Here is a 26,097-nt window from a genome sequence, read left to right as displayed (position 1 = left end):
GAGTGAGACGCAAATATCCTGTAATCTGCCATTTATACCCGTGGCCTGTATGATTTGTATTCAACAAAGGGCATCGTTATTTTTAACATCCCAAATCGATTTTAAAATCGGTGTGACTTAAACGCATCAGAGGATAAAAGAGCACTGTTTTTGAGCTGTATTAATAAGAAATCAAAACAAAGAAAACATCGAAATGTTCAGAAATGAACCAGATCTGACAGCTTATGTATTTTCAACGAGTGTCTACTCAGTATATTTATTTATTTATTTATTTAGTACCGAATATTTTTTGTACGGTCTCTATTGTGTTTTTTTGGCAGTGTTAGGGGGACTCTCTAAGGGGGAGGAAACTGGGTGTTGCCCTTTTTACGTCGTCTGAATCCAAGCAGCAGCAACACAGACAGACACGGACGGAGATTGGAGTTCAGTCTGCGTGAGCACTGCGTAACGGCGGCTTCATCGAGACACTTCTTCGTTAACCGGCTTAAAAAAAATCCTCAAAAACCGACACCATGGGCGTTGACGGCTGCACGAAATGTATTAAATACATGCTCTTCTTCTTCAATTTCATCTTCTGGGTAAGTGGTCATTCATTCTGTGCGATGTTCCTGTGTCTGGCCTGAGAAACCGCCATTGTTTTGTTTTATTATTATTATTATTATTATTATTATTAAGAGGACTGTTTATCCTTCATGTTTTCCGTTAATTCGCAGATTTATTTTGAGTAACTTCAGGTAGGCTGTGACTAATTCGATGAACATGAATTTGTGTAAATACAGATGTTTTATGTAGAAGACACAAGATTGTAGAGCCGCTAAGACAAAATGCTAAAGGCAGTTCGCTGTAAAAAGCTATAATAGGAGCTCTTTTTTCGACCTCAGAGCGAAATAACGGACATGGGGCGGAGGAGTCCATCAACAAGACTTCATCACAGCTGTCGTCTATTAAAACTCCCCACAAAAACTTGTCTTATGTTTATTATGCCTGTCAAACTTGTTTTTAATTTCACAAAACTACGATACAAACTAATAGTTTCCAATGCACACTTGGCGACACATCGAAGAGATAAAATAGCGCAGTAATAAATTGGCGTTGTCTGGTCCCTCCCACTCGCTGTAGTTTGGAAAAGAACCTGGAAAAGTGAATGGTACTAAAATATTCCACCAGCCAGATTCTGTTGAAAGTTGTTGCTCATCGTGCAGATGTGTAATAGTCACTTTAGTCATTGCCTGTGTCTTCATTAATTTCTGAGGTTTTTTTTTTTACTTGTTTCCTTTTAGGAACTTAGGGCCTACTCTTACCAAACAGTCTAAATGGAAATCATTCACACATGTGTAGGCCTACAGTGTTCCATCGTATGTTAAGTCAAGTTGTTAGTCAAGCATTCACATTGTCCTCTCAAAATGGCTGGTAGTTTAATCAGGTCTCAATTTACATTTTACATTTAGTCTCCTAGTTGGTTAGCCTATTTCTAAACCAAAAAAAAAATAAGAACATTGCGTAACTGCATTAATGATTACGTAAGAAAGTAGGTTTATACGTGCTAAAACTAAATTTTTCTTCTTTTCTTCCCAGAAAGTGGCTTCATGAACAATACAACAGGAATTCAATACAGTTGCAGTGTTTAGGCCCGTTCACTCCAAGGACGATAACTATAACTATAAAGTTGCTTGTTGTAATAATTGTTCTAGTTCAATTCTATATTCTATAACGATAACAACACAGAGGAACAATACTGTTTAAATCGATTTCAGAACGATTTTTTCTGAGAGCCAATCAGAATCCACCTGCCTTTAAAGAGCTTGAACATTTAAAGCGGCATACACAAAACTGCAGTGCACACTTGGGATAAAGAAAACGTTATTGTCCGTTGGTGTGGATGCAAATATTGTTATCGTTATAGTTACCTTTAAGGTTATTGCTCTTGGCATGAATGGGTCTTTAGGCACATTGAGAAACTAATCTTTTAGCCACTGAGATGAAACAAGAAACCAACATCAACCATAAAACAGAAGCATATTTTCCTGCTGGTTAATGGGTTTAACACCCACACTAATTTCTTTACGGGCCCAACAGGTGGAGAGACCACTCATGTGTGAATGAACATTTCAAAACAGCATAATGGCTTCTTACTTTGAAGAATTTTGCTTTGAGAACTGAGCCATAGAGACGGTGTTGGAAAAATACCTATAAAGAAGGTGTTAGATCTAAGAGTCCATTGCCAAACCCATACAGGACGTGTTTGACAGTAAGTTGTGGTTAATGCAGAATGGGTGTGGGGGTTTGACAGAATGTCTGGGCCTTCTTCTTCTGTGCCTCATGCTTTGACATGCCAAGCATTCTACAACCACCTCACACTGGGTCATGGGTCAAAAATAGAACCCGCACCGGACTGCTGGCAACAGACGGGAGAGGTTTGAAGGGGGCTCTATTTCTAAGACCCTTACACAGGTTGATAATAGTGTGTGAGAGATAGGGAGAAGTGTGCGTGAAAGGGTAGATGAAAATGTGTCATGTTGCAGGAAATGTTAAGCAACATGATGGTGCAAACAGTTTTTGTTTGACAACCCACTTATAAAAGGTGACAATTTGTTCATGGTTGACTTCCTGTGAAGTTCCTGTTAAAGAGCTTTATGTATGAAGGCCGTTGTATATGGAAGGCATTTTCTGCCAATTTTGAATCAATCAATTAAATGAGAAAAATGAAAACTAAAACCAGATGCATCATCCATGTAAAACTGAAAAATAAAATGCAATTGGTGATTTGACATTTCATTTTCACTACAATCTGGAAGCAAGACTCCCAAAAGGCAAACGTGAAAAAGATACTGCTAATACTGCTAATACTGCTAAAAAGATTTTTATTAATGCTCATGCAATAATAATGGCAAAATTCAAATTAAAATGTAAAGTTTATTTTTCATTTTATTTCCACTTTTATTTCACAGTTATCGTTTTCATTTTCAAAGTCAGCCTGTATGCAAATTCTATGTTAATGAGCTCTTATTCAAGTAATAGAGAGTGTCTGAAAGTGAATGAGTGAGTGCGGAGTGCGTACAAGTTATTGAAACTACACTGTCATGATCATATTGTCTTCGAGACGAGTCACGATAGCCAAAACTGTAAGCCAGCCTTTGGAGCGACAAGAACAGAACACCACAAACCAGACTGTCCAAGCGTCAAACCTAGCCCCTCAGTCTGGCTTCTTCGGGTGCCAGAGAATCTGTTCAGCGTAAGTAGGCCATGTCACTAAGTTCACAAGGATTGTCCTCCATTATACTTTCCCTCAGGGTCACACTTCCTTCCCTATCAGGAAGGTATTTCTCAAAATATTGATGTTTGCTCTGCATAAATGCAGTAAAACACTTTTGCAGAGAACGGGAGGGAAGACATTCATGTAGATAAAGTCTTGTGTTCTGTTGTTCCACCGAAAGACACTAGGAACTCTTAAAGGTGAATTATGCAGGTTTTTTTAGCTTAATTTACCTTAACTGAACAGCTTCGGAGTCATTGGAATGGTTATATGACTTTTTTCGGGTTGAGTGGTGGTCTTCTTGCACCCCCATAGTGCCTGTGAGCGGAAAAACCACCCTTGCAATTCAGGAAGTATCGCGTGATATCAGGTCTCGCGATGTAACGAATTGCTTTACGGCACTGCACACATACACTATCTAAACATTTATATGCTAGCCTTCTGTGTATCATACATTCCTCAGTGGACATGGCTCTGTGCGTTCGCCGGCTTCTTTGAAAACAAATGCACATGACCAGAGGGAGAAGATGGGAGGAGGAGAGTCGCCAACGAGTTTTGACGACAGTGTTGTCAAATATCTATTCCGAAGCTGTAGGGGGAGCTCGATAGAGAAACCCGCGAGCAAAAAGCGAATTGCTAAAACTGCATAGCGCTGCTTTAAATAGTATTTTATGTAATCGAGCTTACACCAGCAAAACCTCGTAAACCTAGTAGGACACCAGTAGTTTTTTTGTACGTGTCTGGTGTGTGGCTGGGCAAAAAGGTTGTTCAATAGCAAGACGAGTTTCAATCAGTCCCCTCCAGCAACCTGTCATTCACATGAAATGGTTTTAGGAATTGTTAGCAAATAACAAATTCCTGGTGGACAAAATGAAATCTACTTTTTTTTCCTCATTTGAGAAGCTGTTTCACTTAGATAAATGTCACAACAGGGAAGACGATCACAATTTTCAGTTCATGCCAACTTAGTATTGGCTATTTGCACTCTGCTAAATATTTTTTTGCACTTTTAGCAACAGATTAAACCTGTAGCATTTATTTACCAAGCATTATTTGACTCCCAGTTCTGCAATGATTGAGTAGTCACTGTCCATGTTTTTTCTGTGTAAACAGGCCATTTGTTGTTTTAAAATTCACAATAAAATGACAAAAAAAAAAAATTGTAATTCAATCAAAAGTTTTTATGAGCATACTCAGCTTTTATTTGAAAGCATTGTAGCATGGAATGCAATATTATTGCCTGTAATACCTTGTAATAGGGCCAAATATCCTGTATGACAAATAGATTATTATTAAATTAATCCTTGTGTTTGGCTCTACAAAGTGAATGGCATTTCCTGCCTTTTTCTACATAAATTCAGTTAAAGTATGGAAACTGAGAAGGGAGGATGCCCCCAGATCGCCCCCACAAGAATAATGGCTTATCCTGGTTATAACTCTCCCTGACACCTCTGGTCAACTGGAAACTCCTGTGTTTAGGGGAAACTCTGTTTATTCCCAAACTCCTTATGAGTGAATGTAATGTGGAATCCACCGAGAAGGGGTTGCTGGTGTGACAGAGCTTCTCCATGAACATCACTTCAGAAGAACCTCTCCCTTTGGCTGGCCTCTGTTTACTCAGTTGCTAAGCAGCGGGGCTGCCTGAGCTCTGGAATGGGCCTATCTGGCCTTTGGAGAGAGACTGAGAAAGACAGAAAGAGAAATGGAAAGAACTTTTCTTCTCTGTGTTTAGCCGCAGAGAGAATTCCTTATTCAGAATTTGTTTATTATTCAGCATGCTAGTCTGCAAATTTAGAAAAATAATATCCAAGAAAACCATTTGTATTAGATAAAACATGTTTGAACAAATTACATTTTGAGTTCGATTTTAATTTTATATTTTCAGTTCGTATTTTGATTTTAGTAATCTCGTCGTGCCTTTGTCATTTGTGTTAGTTTTTTATTTCTTATTTCTATTTAGCTTTAATTTATGTTAGTTTTAGTCATTTTAGTATTTCAATTTCAACAAGTTATTTCATTTAGTTCCCAAGGCAACATTTCAAATTTTTAAATTTTTATCTACTATTTATATTTATTTTATTTTAGATTTATTTCAATTAACAAAAAATGTTTTTAACCAACAATGGTTATAAATGCTCAAAGAGGAGAGGCTGTGGTTTCTTTTTTACATCAACAGGTGTGAAAACCAGTAATTGTGGGAAAAAACATTAAGAGAGAAGAGAAAGTTCCCAGTGTTTCCCTTGTGATCCTTAGTGTGTAAGAACCTCACCAACTAATGCTTTTTGGTTTGACCTTAAGCAAATAACTGTGGCAATGCAGCTGTTCGCATATGTAGAGCTGGTGCGAGAGTTGGATTCTTGATTGGAAAGGGGTAGCAGAACGAGAGAAAGGAAGGAAGTACACATCTATTGTTTTAACAGCCAGAGCTGCGCATTCTGCCCATCCCAGCATTCCTACTAATGGTCTTTGCTCTGTCTCACATTCCCGTTACTCTCCCTTGTGCGGTGTAGCCGGATCACCTTGCTTCTAACGGCACCCACCATGTTCTTGGCGGTCTCCAGTGCTCTTTATCTGCACTCTGCATTCCTCCACAGAGCCTACGCATTCCTGACGAGATCCAGCTGTTCTCACAGGGCCCAGCTCTTGTCGGATTTGACAGTGATTTCGCTGTAAATAAAGTCGTATAAACAAAGCCAAATAAACCACTGCTGCAGTCGCCCCTCCCCCGCCTTAACTTTAACCCTTCTTATCCGCTTGCGCATACAATACCACACATTGTAGCGCTGCTTTAAATGGTCTTCTCGACTGCCTACGCCCTCTTTGCTTTTCCCCCATTTTCTATCTCTCCCTCCCCCTAGCCGCAAGAGTCTCTTGTGAATATGCCATGTGTTTATGGGCCTCACTCAACTGAATGCTCATCACTGTGAGCCGTGTAAAGAGAAAGCGGGTTGAATCATACTGCTGTGGCGTACAGTGATGTTTTGATATTCTTAACCCTCTGCACTGTGGGCCTCTAGATGGGGTCTGTAACAAGATCTCTCCCTCCTCCTGCCTCAGAGAATGTGTCTCTCTTTCTCTTTGTTGAATGGAAAATAGGCAGACTACAAGAGATAGATCCAAGGAGACTGACAAAATGCATCCACACACCACTTTATCTAAATATCTAAATACATCTAAATATGTAAATGCTTAAAGATAAAAAAAAGACATGTATAAAGTTCACAAAAAGTCTTGCTGGTTTCTTTTGTGCATTTAATAACAGTGACCAAATGTGTTAAAGTTGCATAATTTATCTCCCTTAGCTGGCTGGTTGTGTAATCTTGGGGGTTTCACTTTGGCTTCGTCATGACACTAAAACAAGCAGTCTTCTGGACCTGAAGTTTGAGGGCACAGAACCACCCAGCACCTTCTACGTCAGTAAGTACATCACTTTTTCTCTTTATTTCCCTCTTTACTCATTTAGTCTGTTTTTTTTCCATCTCTCATTCCTCAGTCTCTCAACCCATCCATAAATTGCATCGCACAAAGTCTTCGACAAAGTCTTGAGTCTTGAGTGGTGTACACACACACACACACACACACATACACACACATATACATATATATATATATAATTTCTAATAAGTAGGGATGCACCGAAATGAAAATTCTGGGTGAAACCGAAAATGACTTTTTTTCTAAATAATTATTAATTTCTCATTTAAATTGTTTTCGGATAATTGTATTATTATTAGACTTTTTAATTAAATTCAATAATTTTACTGAATCTGAATTTTAAAACCAATACAAACCAATAAAATAAAATAACCACATTTTTATTTAAAGGAACACCAAAATTGGACAGAGAATATATTAAAATAATATTAAATATCAATATATTATTCTTCATTCAGTTCTGTGCAACATTATCAGATTTAATTAGGGCTGCACCCTACTAAAGATTTTTCTAGTCGACTAGTAGTCGTTCATTTAAGCCATTAGTCGACTAATAGCAGAATTGCCATAGGAACTCACATCATCGTTGAGGGAGGATAATGACCTACAATGGCAACATTTTTCACAATCACGACAGAAAATTTAAATACTGCCCTAAAGTCACTAGCAGAAAGGCAGCACGATGTAAACAAGCCAGACTAGGACTCATGTGACGGCAGCTTCACATTCGCTCAATTCAGTAGAAAAATTGCTCCTCTTCATAACATAAGGATCACGTCCAACAAATGTTGTGATTTTCTGTTTATACCTTTCTAAACCAGCACAGTATGGACGTTTCTCCATCTTGTCCATTCTGCTTTTCACTTCCTGTCCTCCATCTGAATTTCACACGTCCTCAGAATCATGTGTCTGCAAACAATCTTATTTCTCATGTATGTGAGGCAAGTAGCTAATTACTAAGCAACCACTGAATGGAATAACACAAAATAAGCTTATTAATTAATAATAATATTTTTCAAAACTACTGCCTTGATCAACACAAAATAGGTGTCATTTGAAAGCTTAGAGCCTGAACTTTACAATGAATGTAGCCAATTTGATTAGCTCCTACGTAGTGCTGAGTTACTTGCCGATTAAAAAAAATAAAAAAAGTTTTCATAATTTATGAAATGCTTTTTTGTACTGTGTACTGTAATATGTCAAAAACATCATACAGCTCAGATAGTCATGTGTCATATGTCAGTTGAAAGGGCTCACAGTAGAATAAAACAAGCATAATTGTTTTGGGCTTTTACTAAACTTAAGCGAGTTTTTGTACGTGAAGCCCCGCAAGACCCATATGTAAATAATATACGGATGTGGCATTTATGTCACGTTTTCGCTTGTAACTTCATGATACATGCTCCGATCATAATATCATTACTTACAGCAGATTATCACGCTTAAAATGAGTCTAAAATCAACATAAACCATTGCTTCGATCATGAGTTATTCCTCACAGAGTTATGACACATAAAACTCTGCAGGCCCTAACTAAAAACAAATGTAGCTTTCACATGGTGTTTTCGCTTTTAACTTCATGAAACATGCACAGATCATAGAAAGAGTCATATCATTACTTATAGTTTATGCTCCCGACTGAAATGAGTCCAAAATCAGCATAATCCATTGCGTTGATCACAAGATATTCCTTACGGAGGAACAATTTAAAAAATGTCCATTGGGGGTGTCAAGGGCTAAACAAAAAGGCTACCTTGGTTCCAAATGCTGTAACTTTTGATTACAGTATGCTATCACCACAAAATTTGATCCAGATTCAGCTCACATGTAAGGGAACTTCACCAAAAGAATTGTCCTCCTATCTTATTTCCTTCCTGGGTTATTGCATGTCAAATAAGAAAGATATTAAAAATATATATTTTTGTCTTTTATCAACAGTTTCTCAGCATGAGAATGCCCAAATGTATTTTTTTTTTCTTTCTACAAATTGTAAAAGTTTTCTATCAAACAATACCTACCTTTTGACTCTCCTTGCTATAGTTTTGGAGTTATGAGTCTTTACTTTGTGCATGTCAACTCTAACAATACCATCAGGGCTAAAGGGGTTAATGTTAGAGTGAGCGGCCATGTGAACTTACATGTTTCAAACATAGACTGTATAAAACAATGCACGTAGTGTCCGTGACGTCACCCGTAGGTTTCTGAAGAGCATTTTTGAAGCCCAAAAAGGCGGAGCCGGTCGTCGCCATCTTGGTAAGAGCGTCACCGCGCGTCATTCCCGGATAACCGAAAATGGGCAAAGAGGCGGGACGTGGGTGGAGTTGAGGTGCCTGGTTTTATACAATCTATGGTAATTACAGGCCTATTTCCTACGCATATTTTTGGGGACATGCCAAACAAATACTTCCAATTTAGTCTGTGTTAGTAAATGTTACGCTATTTATGAAATGCAGGCGTAACATTATATGACAACGTTTCAGGCTGTTTTATACAGTCTATGGTTTCAGTCTACAGCTAATCACAGTCTGTCGGATTCTGGAGTATAGTAAAGTTTTAAATAAAATTATAAATAATAAATAAAAATGGAGCCATGACTTCTTGGACAGGCTGTTAGTACAATTAACCGCACAGCAAGCCATATTATTTGATAATTGTATGAAATAATGAATTGCAGTTTAAGTCTCTTCCGTGTTGGATTCATGAGAGAGACCGGAAGGTTGTCGCTTGGTTTCAAGTGATAAGCCATATCTGAGGTTGATGGATGATAGGTGAACATTTGTATTTCCTGCCTGACATACTGTAATTACTGCAAGGACCTTCCGTTAACGTTCTGTGTGTCAAACTGCTTGACCTCACAACTTCCTGTAGAGTTTTTGGAAGTGGTGCTAGTACTCACAAAGTTACAAAACATGCCATTTTCGGCGGCCGAAATTTGAAAATTTGTGTTTAATTTACTTGTCATCAATCACTGGGACGAAATGCAACCATCTGTACTGTCCACACTGATACGTTTTTGTTTGAAAACGCATATTTTTCTCTCCGTTTTGGCCTTCTGTCCACACTGAGATGGCGTTTTTATCCTGCGAAAACTGAGCTTTATGAAAATGCTTTCCCAAGTGGATAGATTTGAAAACGGCGTTTTTGCGTTGTAGTGTGGGCTGTGAAAACCGAGGTATTTAAAAACAATGATGCATGTTTAATCATGTGACGCGTGTTGAACTGATTGGTTGGTTCACATGGATATTTGTGAGGTCAGAGGTTACTGTCAAGGACTCCAACAGATGCACAACTGGGCTGTTTCAGGTGACGAGTGGCGACTGTTAAAAGCCTTTTGTTTATTCAGGAAGGCCTTGTGCCTGTTTAGGCACAGAGGTTAACAACTGGGTAAATAATTCTCCAGTTCATGTCAATGGTATTACAAGACCTAATATTTATTGAGGAATGGATTTCAAGAGAGAAATATCTTATCTATACCTTAAGTGTGAACAAAAACTATTTAAAGTCAACCTAAAAATGAAAATTCTGTCATCATTTATTCATCTTTTTTTACATTGTTATAGATTTATTTTATTCTAGATGTATTTTAATGCCCTGCAAATGTAAACATTGAGTTTTATTGTAATATTGTTATTGTAAATTGTGCTTATTTAAATGTGAAACCAATGTTGGCTTGAGACAGTTGAAGTTTTGTTGAAATAGTAAGAATGACTTATGATAGTCTTGGATGCATCAGTAAGAAATTATTAGAAATTGTTAGAAATTAGGCCTACATACCAGGCAGTCAGATATGTTTTGCATTGTAGACTATTGTTTTCCAGCTGTAGTGTTAATGAATATAGATTTCATAGACATACATTATAGCTTACTTATAGCTATTATTTAAAAATATATTCTCATATTTTAAAATGTGTGTGTGTGTGTGTGTGTGTGTGTGTGTATATATATATATATATATAAACTTACTTTTGAGCTCTGCAACTGAAGCAAACCAACTAAATTGATACTAGGATTGATACTAGGGACTAAAGAGCATAAAGAGAAACTGAGGAAACACCAACAGAGTGGTGTTAACTCATTCTAATGTTTTGTTGAAAAATGCATACTCTTTAAAAAAAAACATCTCTGTCATTTTATTTTTAACTCGGCTGTGTATTTAATCTTCTGATACATGGAAACTGAAACATGTTTGAGTGCAGGTGTGGAAAAACCCTCTCGGCCTCTTTTTGTGAAGGTTGGTCTTGAAGGTATTTGCCAGAGTTTTTCAGCTTGATCAGTTTGCCTGCATTATGGAAAACACATGGCTCACGTTCATCCAAAAGTGAAACCTAGTATCTCCAACATGTTTGTTAATGAGCATATAACTAATGGAAACAGGAAAATCAATTTAAGGAGCCACAGAGGGTTTGTACTGTGTGTTTTCCTTCTCTGTGCAACTTTCCATATCCCCTACCCCCAAACACACATAAACACATACTCAGCATTCACTTTCTTTCTTCTGGAATGCAGAATATCTGTTATGCTTAATTGGAGATATTATTGCAACTCTGTGTGCAAAAGGGAGCAGTTTAATACGTGTGGTCCTGCTTAGGGTTTGGAAAATGTGAAATTCCCAGTGAGTCATGTTAAGTATTTCCTGAACATTTAGGGCTGGTTACAGATGTGACTAACTGTGTGTGTTTACGTGTGTATGTCTTGTGTGTAAACGTGAATATAGCTTAAACAGTAGTACAAAAAAACACCCCTGACTGGATTGCCTGAAGCAAAATGTTTGTTTCATACCATTTGAAACTAATTTTGAACAACTAGCCTATTTGGCAAATTGGCACAAGTTTCCAAAAGGATTTTTGTGTCAGTTATGTTAAGCATCACCAGCTTTGTGTCAATTTTATTACTAATTCAGGTATGAATCACAAAGTTTTTTCAAATATAGTTTCCTTTATCTCAATAAATGATTAGGCTATATTAACATGAGAATATGTGAAATAGTGGTTTAGCCTTAAAGGGCCTAAATATACCTAAATCAAAGAATGAACTGGTGTAATGTCATTTTGAACAAAATCAGGCCAAAATTAAGTTTGTTTCGTGTAGGGATGCACCGGTCATGATTTTTCATGGTTGATTACGATTGCCAATTTTTTACAAGCAAATGGGCCGATTACAATATTTTTTCTTCAAATGTAGGCTATTTGTTTGTTTATTTGCTCTACTTCAGGCCAAACTGGCCTTAAAATATATGTAGCCATTTGAAAATGATCCAAACTACACACATGAAGCATGAGCAGTTGTTTTTGATTTAAATTAGATTGAATTTAAATATTTAAAGCAAAAACAGAATGATTTGACTTTAGCTTTGTGAAATTACATACCTGCGCGAAACAAACACAACAGACAAGCTGAATGAAAATACAAATTCACTTTCTGTCACTAGGTGGCATTTATGAAACAGCAGCGACACAACATTTACTTGGTTCCTTACCGCTATAACAAAGCAGCACTACGCTTATAAACACTACTTTAATAGGAATTATACAGAGGTAAGAGGGAAAAAAATGCTATTGAAACTTTTCAGAATCAGAATCAGAAAGAGCTTTATTGCCAAGTGTGCTTGCACCCACAAGGAATTTTTCTTGGTACTGAAACTTCCAGTGCACATATACAAATACAAATACAACAAGAAACATAGTAATACAAATTCTAAGAATAAAATATATAAAAAATAAATAAAAATAGTATAAAAGTAAAAAAAAGTAGGGTCACAGTTGGGTTTAGTCCGAATAAACATTTACAGATTATGAACATATTTACAGTATTTTGAGTAGTATGAATAATATAGATATAAATATCAATATTAAGACAGTATTAAGACTGTCAATATGAAGACAGTCAGTTCCCTTCTGAGATACATTCATATAAACCCCCACCCCCAATTCAATAATTATATTTTCTTCCAATATTTCAAGCATCGGGAACAGTGAGCTTGCTGTGCTTGGTACAGTATTGGCTCTGTTGGTGCTTCTGTGCTCATTTTGGCTAATTATTGCAATTCAGTTTGTGTGCAAGTCTAGTACAAAAATGGGCCAAAATTATATATATATATATATATATATATATATATATATATATATATATATATATATATATATATATATATATATATATATATATAATTTTGGCCCATTTTTGTTTTTTACATAAACTTTTTTGTAAAAAAAAAAGAAAAAACTAATATATATATATATATATATATATATATATATATATATATATATATATATATATATATATATATATATATATATATATATAATTAGTTTTTGTTTTTGTTTTTTTACAAAAAAGTTTATGGCCCGGTCGATCAGTTCATCTTGCCAGAGCAAACTTTCCGAAAAAGTTCACTTTGACTGGTAAACAACTTTGAACAACCATTGGTTGCTGACAGTATATTACTGCTTCAAACTTAATTTCACCCCTAAGCAAAAAAACGAAAAAGGCCTTAACCTTTTGACCATCAAGGTCCAGCGCTTCTGTGGTATACAGCCACTATTATAAAAGCTCAGCGGGTGGCCTTCCTGATGTCTGGGAACAGCTGAGGGCTTGACTGGACGATCACGCATGGCTCAGGCATGATGGGAGTGGCAGTGGTTGGGTGGTTGGGGGGTTGGGGGGTTGGGGGGTGGCCATAAAGGCGAGAGGTGAAACTCATCCAAGCACATGGTAACCTAATAAAGAATACTGTCAGGAAAAAACAGAGCAGCTTATTTCTGTAAGTTAGCAGATCTGAATGCAAAGCCAGAGAACCAGCAAATATGCATTTGGCAGAATTAGAGATTTAAGGGAATGATGCAATACAAGTAAAGAATGACGTTTTGGATCGCAGGCTGAAACAGAACGAGGATACTGTGATCTTTTGTCTGTCTGCAAAGTGCAAAGATGCCATGTAAGGAGCTGCAGATGAAACATTACAGCTCTCAACATCTTAATGTGAGGAAATGGCCTGCAGCCAGAAGCTCTCTACACCCTGCCTTGCTCTTTATAGAGTGTAATGTGAGAGAACACAACTAGAGCTCAAGTCCATCAGAGAAAGAGCATTGGACGGCTCCAGGTGGGGAAGCTTTTTGTTCTGAATAGAATAAAGGATTGTGCTTGCTTTAATAGTCTCTTTAAAAGTCATCACTTCGTCTCATGGCTACAGTATAGAATGCGATTAAAGAATAAGCACTCATAAATATGAAATAGTAAGTCAATTATTAATTTCCATAAATCATTGTTGTGATATTTACTAATACATTATGTTCTAGAAACGGCGTCAAGATATGATGTACTGTAGCTGAACACAAACTCAAATGACTAAAAATATCCAAGACTCATCATTGTTTTTGTTGTACACACATTTGAGATGCTTTTCCTTCACTTATCTTACTTGAGCAATTCCCATGACAGCCATTGTGTAATCTCATGGTGGTGTGTGGCCAAGTCAGCCATTCCCTGAAAATGCCTGCTGCTAAGTGTGAGGGGAATGGAGCTGGCCCGGGTGACTCGATTATTCCATATTGGCAGGGGAGGGATGTAAATCAAATCAAATCCAGTATATTTGTATAGTGCTTTTCACAATACAGATTGTATCAAAGCAGCTTCACAGTATTAACCCTCTGGGGACTAAGCCCTTTTTGGTCCGTTTTCTCTATTTTTACATTTGGGCTTATAAACCATATGTAATGGAGATGAAACACCATGTGTTTGGTATCTATGGATTCAGAAGACCCTAAGCTAACATAAGAATGCATGTAATGTGTTTATAAAGGAAGTATGAGTAAAAAATGTACAATAAACTAGAGAATTTCAAAAACAAAATTTTTATTTTAGTCATTTATTACTGAAAATCACACCATATTATAATAGATTACATTGTAAAATATATTAAAACAATAAAGTAATTTAAGTAATAGAGTAAATAAAGTAAATCATTTTCAAGTATAATAATATTTCACAATATGGAGATGGAGCGCAATTTAATAAGAGCGCCATAATTCTGACTAAAATGTAACTAAAAAATCAATATATTCCACAATTCCACACGTGTAATGGCGGGGACATTAAAAATGATTTCAGCATGCAAAACTGTTACCCAATCTTAGCACTGGACGTTTACTTCCAAGTCTTGAATGCAGCATGCCTATCAAAACTGAGTGTTTAAAAGAGAGGGTCAAAAACTGGAGATAATTACTTCTAAATTAGGATGTTTTTTATGTAAAAAAAAAAAAAAATCTTGATAACATTATAAATGGACTTCAGAGAACATTAAAAATTGGAAAAATTAAAAAATAAAATAAAAATAAAAAAAACCTTCATGACTCCTTTAAGAGTGGGTAACAGTTCCTCATTTGACAAGTGTGTAAATGCAAGATCAGTTTGAAAGCGGCATTGTTGACTTTTAGCGGTATGTTCAGGGGTGTAATTTACGGCTCTTCTCTTTTTTTTTTCAAAACAAAATCTCATAGCAGCAGTCACTGAACTTCGCTGAATTTAAACCACTACTTGATGTGTAGGGTAATGTGTAGGGTACCAATGTGCAGGGTAAACCCACACAAAGGTTTATTATTGTATATAACACAATCTCATGTAAATTACATTTTGTTTGAGTAATTCTTTCCAGAAAGGATGTTTTTTGATTGATTCACCAGAGAAATCCCCACATTTTTCTTTTCGTAATCTAGTTATTTGTTCCTCCTTTAGTGGCCAACCCTACCCAGTAACCACAAGCCTATTGTGGCTAAAGTGATAATGTGTTTTTTTCGACCAATATCAGACACATGACAAACTATAAACTCAATGGCAATCTAATAAAAACATCCCATGGAGATCCCCAGTGGGAGCTGTCAGTCTGAAAGAAAAACTCAAGTACTAATTCATTACAAAAAGAGACCAACATGATACTGAAAGTAAGCTTAACATTTTTTGTTGAATGTTCTCATTTGAAAAGTCCCCACCCTTTGGCATAGCCTACGTGTGATAGCATACCAGTGTCAGCAGGCCTCATGAGACACTTGGGTAAAATATTTTTTTCAGTCAATACCTAGAATTCATTTATATTTAGTAGCACAAATGGCTTCCTGTTCCTATGATCGCATTCACTTTGAAAAACCATCAGCACTCAGCATTAGCTTTGCAGCTCATAATCTTGAGTCATTTATACCACTGAACTGATGTGGATTTATGCTCTTCTCCACTGAAAGCCTATTCAAGTGTACAAATTAATTTCAGGAGTTGTACTGGTTGCCAGGTTGAAGCACTTTGTGAAGAGTTGATGAGAAAAATAAACAATCATCAGACCTTATTGAGATACATCTGAAGCAATCCTGCTACTGCTAGTAATTGTAATATAATATTAGCTCATTTAATTTTAGTGTTAATAATGTAACTTGTTTTTTGTTTCGTACAGTGTACAAATATTATTAGCTTGAAAATCACTGTATCAGATTTGAATAAATGGAGAAACATAATACATTAATGTTAATTTTTTCTTCCTCTTCAGAAGCAGTCAGTATGTTGTAAACTTCCTTGGAATGCAAAACTAATGCAGTTTGTTCCGGTATGCTCATGCTTAACAGACGGCTGCAGACATGCATTTGTATACTTATCTGCAGTTCTTTTCTGGCTTACAGGCCAAAAATGGATTCCAAATGAGTATTGTTTTAAAGTTTTGCTTTTCCATAAGAATGGCTTAATTTGCTGTATTTTAAAGGTCAAACTGTGTTTCTTAGCTGACCAAACATTACACTTCCTTCTGAGGAAGTGACCTTGAAGTATTGTGACATGGCCTTTTGTGTTTGTCATTGTTTTCTGCCTTCGATTTCTCTAGTTTCTTCAAATTTGAATGGCACATCTTAAGAGTCCAGTTTGGGCTGTTAATTCCTGACTTGCTAAAACAAAGTTTGTTTTTTCGTCTGTGAAAGAAGAGTACTATCCCATATTTTTCCGACTCTCTCTTTTCTCTACCACTGTACACCTTGCTTTCATAGTTCGTTGATACCATACTATCAAATAGAGAAAATCAGTGTCTTAAAATAAGCTTTGGGAACCAAGATGAAGGGTGAGCGTGTGAATCTTGAAATCAGTCAGAGATGAGATTGGGAACACAAAGGTCTTGATATCAAATCTTTGAGACTGAGTGAATGGTGATGTTTGAGACTGAGGAAAACAGGAAAAGGAAGTAATTATTCTTAGAGAATCAACAAAGTGTACTTCCAGAATAACACGAGCCACAGCCTACACCTTAAAAAGTGCTAACATGCAGTTGTTTCCTCAAGGAACTATTTCCACTTGATCCGGCCCTTAAAATGATATTTATTAGTGTTACTTGATTTATTTAAGTTGATTCAGTAATATTGAATAATATTTATGTTTTTCCTGACACAAAGAAAACGTGAAATGTTGTACTTTTGTTGAAATGTAGGCTAGATGATAAATTGCACAATTCAAGATTGATGCAAAGCATCAAAAATAGAGAAAGAGGCTGGTGTTTGTACACTAAGTGTGTACGTTCCCCTAAAAATGTGCTTAATGTGGTAACATCTAAATTATTGATTTTATTCAAGTCAAAAAAATGTTATTTAACATCACTAAATCAACCTGAATATATTAGGCTAAACCAAAAAAAATAAAAAATAAAAATAAGGCTTAGGTTAGGTTGAAACAGCTCCTTATAGGTAACAGTTGCAGGTTACCATGTTGATTTATGCAGACACAAGAAAGCAAATCAAATGTGCATGTTTGGACTTTCAAAAGCAAAGATGTTCTGCATTCAAAGGACACAAGTTACAGAAAACAGTCTCTAGAGAAAAAAAAACGAAAGGAAAAATCTGCTCACACATCCCAGCACCACTCCTCCCCTACAGCTCCGCCTGTTGCCTGAGAACATGCCACCCTCCCTCCCTCTCTCCCTCTCCCTCTCTCTCCCTCTTTTTCTCTCCAGCTTTTCCACTCACCATTACTTCCATTGTGGTTCAACTCTGAACTCTAACATCATCTGTTTGTGCTTAAAGTTTGCAGCGTGTGCACTGACTTTCCCATTCCTTTTTCTCCCTCAAGGTGCAGTCACATTAGCGACATTTCAGCGAAATTTGTGGGGGGAAAGTCAATTGTATCTTGTCAATAGTGTGCCGATGTATGAAGCACAGCTCACACAAAAGTCACTTTCAAACCAAGCAGATATCTGTTCAACGTGGCAAATCTGTCCTACCAACTTAAATCCGTTGCAAAATCTGCATTGAGAAATGTTTTAATGTTTTAGCGATGTATAAAAGGCAGAAGTCAATTACAAACCACGCAGCTGGTTAATGCGGTGAATCCGCTTGACAAACTTGAAACCGTAGCAGAATCTGTGCTCTCACATGAAATTCTGTGGATTCCTGTTGAAATGACTGAATTTCAACTGCACCTTTACCCGTGTCCACTCTTTCACCTCCTTTCCTTACTACCTTTGTCTCATTCTTCTCATAATTCTTTTGTCCACCATCCTCCTTTTCCTGTTCTTCTCAATCATATTTTCCTGTTTTTTGGGGGGGGTTTGCGTGCTCATTTCCTCATGTGACATGCCGAGCTCTCTCTCTCTCCTTCTCTTTCTTTCTCTTTCACTTCCATGTCTTTCACTGGCCGAGAGCCAGGCGTCTGCTCTTGGAATTAACGAAAATTGCAGCTGCATTTGGCAACTTTCTTTGCGCTCACACGTGAATTCAGACATTCTTACAGAGACTCACATAGACAGACAGCAGAGTCAGTGCCTTGATCCAGGAGGTTGGGGGTCTCTTCAATTGTATTGTGTCATAAGACACTCCTTCCCTACAGGAAGCACCTGCAACTAAGCAAATGCATAGAAATATCCTTGCATAGAAATTCATCTCAAAGTAATTACGCTCTGCACAGCTAGTCAGTAGTACAGTAGTTATGGACTTGGTAACTGGAGATGGACATCCAAAGACATCAGAATCAAAATAGAAAGAGGGTTGTTTAAAGAGAAAGTAAAGGTGCACAGAGGGAGAGTTGGAGTGTATTATGCAGCTGTTCAGTATGCTAGTCACATCGTAGCGCTCCACTCAGACCTGTCACGCTGAGAAATGGCCTGATGGCGATTCCTTTAGCCCTGTACCCACTGCAATTAAGTAAATGGAACCAGGACTCAGTCAGTCCCCTCCCGCACAGCCCAACATTGCATTGATTTTATTTATTTTTTGTTCTCTTGCAAGGGAATGGGCACAGTTGCTAAATGACAGCGGGACGTTTAGACATTTTAAAAACTTAATTTAATTATGCTCTGGAGATTCATTTTGTGTTACCAGCAGCATTAGAGCTAGAAGTGCCTGGGCGTGTCTGTATGGCTGGAGGATGAGAGAGAAGGGGCTGGCAGGACAGAATCAGCTGAATTTGAATAAGAGATGGGGAAACAAAGAAGGTGGGGTTTGCAATACTCTTCTAGAGAAATTATGCACTTTTAAAATTGTAGAATAGGTGGTTTAGATTAGGGAATCTAAAACAAACCAACAGGTTCCTATTGGAACATTTTTCAGTAATTACAATTTATTAAGATTAAGTTAGTCCAACTTAAAATAAAAAGTTATCACAACACATTTTCTTTTGTTTCAATAACTTTCAAGTGAAAGTGATGTGACATGAGTCCCATGCTCGGAATTTGTGCTCTGCATTTCACCCATCCAAGTGCACACACATACACACACCCAGAGCAGTAGGCTGCCATTTTTTTTGCTGCGGCACCCGGGGAGCGATTAGGGGTTAGTTCAGTTGTGGGTAATGAGAGTGGAAGTTCATTCACTCCCCGCCCTCACCTACATTTCTTGAGACTCAAACCTGTGCACACAAGTTCACATTACTTAATTTTTTCAATTATGCATGAAGTTTATTTACGTAGTAATTTTAAGGCAATGTATTTCCTCACTTTTTTAAAGGTTATGTCAACTGATCACTTTTTACAGTGTACTGAGGAAGAATGTGTGTGCCAAATGTCCCTGCATGAAGTGATTGACAAGATTGAACTAAGTTACTTTTGATTTCATACAGACTTTAAGGAGCTATTTCTGCTTAATCTGACTGTTAAAATTGCATTTGCCATTGGAACCCTGATGTATAGGTTGATTCAGAAATATTAAATCATTTTTTTCTGACTTAAAACCAGTCCATTTAGGTGCTACCATGTAAAGCACATTTTTATTCATTTTTTCCTGACACAAAAATAGCTTTTGTTGAAATAGGCTTATAAATAATACAGTTTATGATTGAAGTGTATGCATTGTAACTGTTTGGTGTTGTTTGGACACTGCATTTTTTTTAGCAAAATAATAATTTGGGAATCTAAAACAAATCTACAAGTTCCTGTAGAAGTAAGAATGTGTGTGCCATATTTCCATATACCTCTGCATGAAGTGACTGACAAGTAGAATCAAACAAAACAGTTTCCAGAACAGTTCACCAAATTGGATTATTGTTGTTTTATTTATGTATGCATTTATTTATTGTTGGAGAGAAGAACTAATAGCTAACAACAAAATAACAACAAAAATAAACAACAACAAATCACGTTTTTCTATTGGACTGCGCTACTTTTTCAATGTAAACACGTGTTTAAGTTAAAATAAGTTCCAACTTTTAAAAGACGTGTCTCGAAACCTTGCGCTTTTCCCCCATTCCACTACCCGCGTCTCGCGTTTTTCAAAGCAAATACGCTTTCTGTGTGAACCAGCCTAAGAAGCCGAAATGGCCAAATAAGTATTTCCATCATGTCTAGACCTGCAAATACAGCTGTACCTTAATTCCAGGTAAGATAACCATCGCATGTGAAACTTCATAATAAACAAGATACCACACATATTAGACACCATAACACACTGAGGAGAAAACGGAAAAAAACAAATAGCATGTCTAGCCCACAAATAGACATGCAGTATACTTTTCAGAGCAGAAGTAAACTAAATGTCTGAATAGAACAAAAGAATATGAGTATATTATATTAAAATATACAATAGACAAAAAGCATAAATCGATCAATACAATAATAATATTTGAAAGGATTAATCATAGAAATAACCATAAAAGAATAATCATAATAATCATACACATTATTTTTATTTTTCTTATACAGCACGTTTAACAAGATTTTGAAGGAGTATGAATGAATACTTTTTAATTTTATATTTTAAAGTTGCATTTGCTTTTTTCAATCTCAAACAATTGTTATTTTTATTATTAAGAGGTTTACACGAAAGTTAACTGTAAACTGCAAACATTAAACTTTGCTGAAATTAAATGTCTTTAACTCAAAGTGTTCTGTTTACTCTGCTAAGCTATAATTACTAAAACTAGAACAAAAAAAATACAGAATCTAACTTGCAATAGGGAAGAGAGGAAGATACATTTGCATGATCATCATTCATGCTAACTCATAATCTGCATGCTTGGTCACACACGATTTCAGTTTGTGTGTGGCTGATTGTTTCTCAAGAGAGAGTTTTCTGTTCTATTTCTCTCTTTCTCTGTCCCTCTTCTCTGCCATTTGAACATCCATGCAAACACTGCTGCTGCACCCCATGGCCTACTGGGGTTGCTATGGTTACAGCAGCTATCACTGAGCCTGTGTTACTAACCGATGTAAACACTGGAAAAAAAGAGTTCTTTCTTTCTTTCTTTCTGAGAAAGCTGTTGAATCTTTAACTCCACAGCTCTCTTTTTATTATTATTTTTTTCCTTCTAGCGGTGCACGTCATGTTACATAAGACCCTGATTTGCTATTAACTGAAGGTTTTTTTTTTTTTTTTTTTGTGAATGAGGGAATGGAAACAAAAAGTTAATTTGGGCCTCTTAGTATGACTTCCAAATGTCCTGCAGTTTTTCTTCTGCTTTAAGTAAACTTACCACCCTATCAAAGTGAACACACAGTGCCTCCTGCTGGTCACGATGAAGTAATGCACCCTCCATATATAAACTATTTTGATTGGATGACTTTTTAAAATCTAGTTGTTCAGTTTAATTAAGCATCTAAACAACTGAGCTTCATGGCTCCCTCTTTGATCTCAGTTTTTTGTTTAAGGATCGTAGATATTCCCTTAATATAACGCACATGCTTTTCGTTTTGTAGGTGTCTACATCTTGATTGCTGTTGGTGCTGTGATGATGTTTGTTGGATTCCTTGGTTGTTATGGAGCCATACAGGAATCCCAGTGTCTTCTCGGAACAGTGAGTAACAAATCCTGTGACCACTCAGCAAATTCTTCAAATCACATGATGCCTAACAGTAACCGGAAGTATATTAATAGAATGAGTGTAAAACCCCACAATATAAAAAAGGCAACACTGATGTTTGCATTGCTTTTTAGTTGAATTTATCGAATTATTCTAAGTAAAGCATTCACTGAGCTTGTTATGGTGCCATGACTTTGTCATTATTTTAACAATTGCTGGCTGTTTTACACTACTGTTAGTAAGTTTGCACTGTACGGTACTGACTCTTGCCCATATGCAGTACACATCCTTTTTGTTTCTCTCCAACAGTTCTTTGCCTGCCTGGTAATTCTGTTTGCCTGTGAGGTTGCTGCTGGAATCTGGGGATTCATGCACAAAGACAAGGTTGGTTTCATTAATACACCGTGTCAAGCTGACACATACACATCTGTTTACATATTTTTGTAATTATATCTTTTTCTTTTTCCTTTCAGATCTCCAAAGAGCTGATCACTTTCTATGACTCTGTGTATGACAAAGGCAGTACACCTTCACTCGGACAAAACGATCAACAGCAGGCTGCCGCTGCTGTCTTGAAGGTCTTTCACGAGACTGTAAGTAGTCCTTGTGTACTGAGGAGCACAACAATAATCAAGCTAACACAAACTCCACTCAAACCAGATAATGTTGTAAAGACACTTCTCTAATCAGTGTCATCTCTGTCTTTCAGCTTAACTGCTGTGGCAAAGGTGGATTGTTAAATTCACTTGGAACATTGTTCACAGACACCTGTCCTAAAGAAATGAAAATGAATGCTGTAGTAAGTCTACCCCCAGTAAACTCTCGAGATAGAGAATTCTCATTTAAATCATCTCTCATAGCATGACAAAAAAAACCTTTTCTCCGTTTTTCAGAACTGTCACTCCAAGATCAAAGAGCTTTTCTCAGAGAAGATCTACCTGATTGGCATCGCTGCCCTGGTTGTTGCTGTAATCATGGTGAGGGATTCTTGAGTGTGTCAAGTTACACTCTACTACCATTTGATGTTGCTTGTATCACATTTTACCCTTATTGTGCCCTTTTTCCTTTCTAGATCTTCGAGATGATCTTCAGCATGGTGCTCTGCTGCGGTATCAGGAACAGCCCTGTTTACTAAAACGCAGGGGCAAGATATGTCCTTTAAAAACATCAGCCAAAAAAAAAAAAAAATCATTTTGTTTTATATCTACCATCTCCTATTTTGTTTTGTATCTACCATAGTTTTATAATATAGTCACTCTGTCCTGTTCCTAAAGTCTCAGAACAATTTTTGTGCATTTTTGTTCAAATGTGGCAGTGGAACCACCAACAACTAGTCTGCTATTGTTTACGCTGTAGTTGGCGATGACTAGTTGCGATCTGTAGCTTTAGCAGTAGACTTATACACATATATACACACACACACACACACACACACACACACACAGTACATTTTCACATGAAGGATGGATACATTTATTTGCTTGTAGTTTTATTTTGTGTGTTAACTGTTAAGTTCTGCTATTGCTATCGGTTACTATCATTCTTTTCGTATGTACATGTATAAACTGTATATATTTGCAGCCCTGTATGGCTAAATAAGCATGAATCTCGTATTGAACACTCCTGTCCATCTTCTTCTCTGAGACTGCTGCTTGTATGTACACGTTTCTTCCTGAGAAACCACTAAATAAACAGTGTTAGCTAAGTGAGAGAGAAAATCAGAATACAGTGCTTATTGGAGGTGAGAATGCAAAGATTGAAAACATTTTAAAGACCCAGATATACTCCGTTTTCCACGTTCTGCTCCTCCTAGCGCACAGTTGAGAGAGAAAGTACACTCTATTGACCGTGCGCGTGCACTACCAGGTTGACCTTTATCAAGCGCTCCAATCACTCGCGCAGACACAAAAATCGGGCTACTCGCACCACGCGGACAGGGGAAGTATACTTTCGTCTTAACATTACAGAGTTGACGAGCAGTCGGTGCAAAGAAAGCTTAAATGTATATTCCGGATTCAGTAGAAATTAATATCAGTAGACAGCACTTTTCCAAATTAACTGTACCTCATTTTCTTCAAAAACAGCTACAATCTGGGTTACAGCAAAGTACTTACACGGGGGTTGAATGGGGCCGATTCGCAAAAATTTGATATAGCATATTCAATAGTATAGCCTCAAGACGCAAATCTTGTGAAAAAATTTAATGTGAAAACCTTTTTTTTGTGTGTGTGTAAAGATGTATCCAATTTTACAACTTAGTTGCCATGGGAAATTAAATCTAAAACCTTAACATTAGAACTACTTTAAACTTTTTAACAGAAACATTAGTGCTTTTACAAAAGTACACAAGCTTCACATTTCTCCAGAAATGTGCCCCATTCACTTCCATTTTAAGTGTCTTGCCACAGCCAGAATTAGTTTATGTGGCAACAGCATGCCACAAATGCTGTCTGTTGAGCGTAACCTGTGAATTGTATTGAACCTGTAATATTACTTTAATGGCAGAAAGGCTATGATCTATGATCATTGTGTTTCTTGTATGTGGGATCTTATGGACGAAAGAGCTGATCCTAGATCAGCGTTTTGCTGTAGAAAGCTGTGAACACAGAGCTCCTGATGCCCACTACAGTCTGCTATCTTTTTATGTTCTATAAGACTAATATAGTGCAATGTGTTTTCCCATACAAGGAGTTGGACCCATTAAGAATTACTGCCCCAGTCAAGTTCTGCCTCTCTTTACAGTAATTGCAGCCATGGAGAGGATCATGCATACCTAACAGCCTTAATGAATAAATAAAACACCCTATCCCTTAATCACTAAAATCGTGTCATATTTTCAAAATGTGAGACCAGAAACATGATGATAAAGTTCCTATAATGTGTGGAGTTCCGCGATGTGACCAAGACAGCACACCACACACTAACAGATTCTATTCACTAACAACCGGAGTCCCGACTGTGAGTGTGAACCGGAGAAATCTCGCAAAATCTCACGGTCAAACGTGACTTTAAAGTAAAAAAAAACAAACGTGGCGGACGACGGGCAAGATGAAATGGCGAGTGTTTGTATGGCGTTTCGGATGAAGTCATGTTATGCTTCTGTTTTCCGTCAGCACGCTTTCTGGTTGTGTATCGTATCGTTTCGTTCCCACCCGCACACAGCAGGATTTCATGTTGGATATTTACGATTTGATATCGACGCGGCCCCGACGTTTTTCTGAGCAGATTCACTCACTTAACACTCTCACACCACTAGAAAGTCTGAAAGGTAATCTGTAGACCATCAAGATAATCGGGACTTTACCTAGGATTGTCGGAAGGGACAAATTGGCTCCAAATTAGACCCGTTTATCTTGTGGGTGCCTGTAATGTGTAATATCACTCAAATGAAAAATCCAGTGAGTTTGTGTGAATGTACATGTATGCTATATGTTGACAGTGAATTCAGATGGACAAGTCTGAATGGTTATAGAATGGACAAGCTCTCTTCACTGCCACCTCTATCACAGATGTAGTTGCTGTAATACCGTGCCACTTTCACTAGGTGGCGCAAAGATGTTTCACTTTTACTGGTGATGACACCCTTACTATGCCTGTGTACATGTCTATCGTGCACTTATTCTTCTAGACCGCACTAATACCCCCCCACCCCACCCGATGTAGAAATACCATCAGATTTGTGATTTAGGCTACTTCATGCATTATGCAACCTTGTCCTTTTAACACATATTGCCTATGCTGATATGCTTAAAAAGTGTCTTGTACAGCTATATAGTATACTAATGACCATGTAAAGACAATGTATGCCTTTAATTGTGATATCTTTTTCCTGGTACTTGTCAAAAAAAAGAGAGAGAACCTCAGCAATGATTTCAGTTGAAGCATGTAAGAATTTTAGGGGGTCCTTACAGGTCGAGCATGATCTTCTAACTATTACATATTATGAAGGTGAAACAGTTGTTTATGAAAATAACTGCTGTAGTTAAAACACATCAAGGTATTTGAACACTATCAAATATAACCTTTGTGTTATAAGGATCTCATACTTATTTGATACTAAATTGACAGCTGTCACTCAAACCTATACCCTGACACACCAATTGTAGATTCTGGTCTGGTTTTGTTGTCCAAATATTCAGGAAATAAATGTATTTTACAAATAA

The 26,097-nt window shown here is 37.0% G+C and overlaps 1 protein-coding gene across 1 annotated transcript; it reads left to right on the top strand.

Moving 5' to 3' along the window:
• Nucleotides 1–26,097, top strand: cd81a (CD81 molecule a). Its single transcript, XM_084108932.1, has 8 exons — nucleotides 1–578; nucleotides 6,556–6,670; nucleotides 21,831–21,928; nucleotides 22,244–22,318; nucleotides 22,408–22,527; nucleotides 22,644–22,733; nucleotides 22,828–22,911; nucleotides 23,007–26,097. Exons 1-8 carry the CDS (start codon nucleotides 513–515, stop codon nucleotides 23,067–23,069), a joined length of 711 nt encoding a protein of 236 aa, XP_083965058.1. The 5' UTR covers nucleotides 1–512; the 3' UTR covers nucleotides 23,070–26,097.

The sequence above is a fragment of the Abramis brama genome, assembly GCF_963993115.1.
Source record: "Abramis brama genome assembly, chromosome: 3".
In the NCBI taxonomy this organism is placed as follows: Eukaryota; Metazoa; Chordata; class Actinopteri; order Cypriniformes; family Leuciscidae; genus Abramis; species Abramis brama.
The sequence above is the reverse complement of the archived record's forward strand: the minus strand, read 5'-3'. Positions and strand labels throughout refer to the sequence as shown.

What these genes read in the sequence shown, in the direction of transcription:
- cd81a (XM_084108932.1), top strand. Translation starts at nt 513, where the DNA reads ATGGGCGTTGACGGCTGCACGAAATGTATTAAATACATGCTCTTCTTC. An exon ending in TCTTCAATTTCATCTTCTGG is followed by an intron (nt 579 to 6,555) that starts GTAAGTGGTCAT and finishes TATCTCCCTTAG; the next exon opens with CTGGCTGGTTGTGTAATCTT. An exon ending in AAATGAAAATGAATGCTGTA is followed by an intron (nt 22,734 to 22,827) that starts GTAAGTCTACCC and finishes TCCGTTTTTCAG; the next exon opens with AACTGTCACTCCAAGATCAA.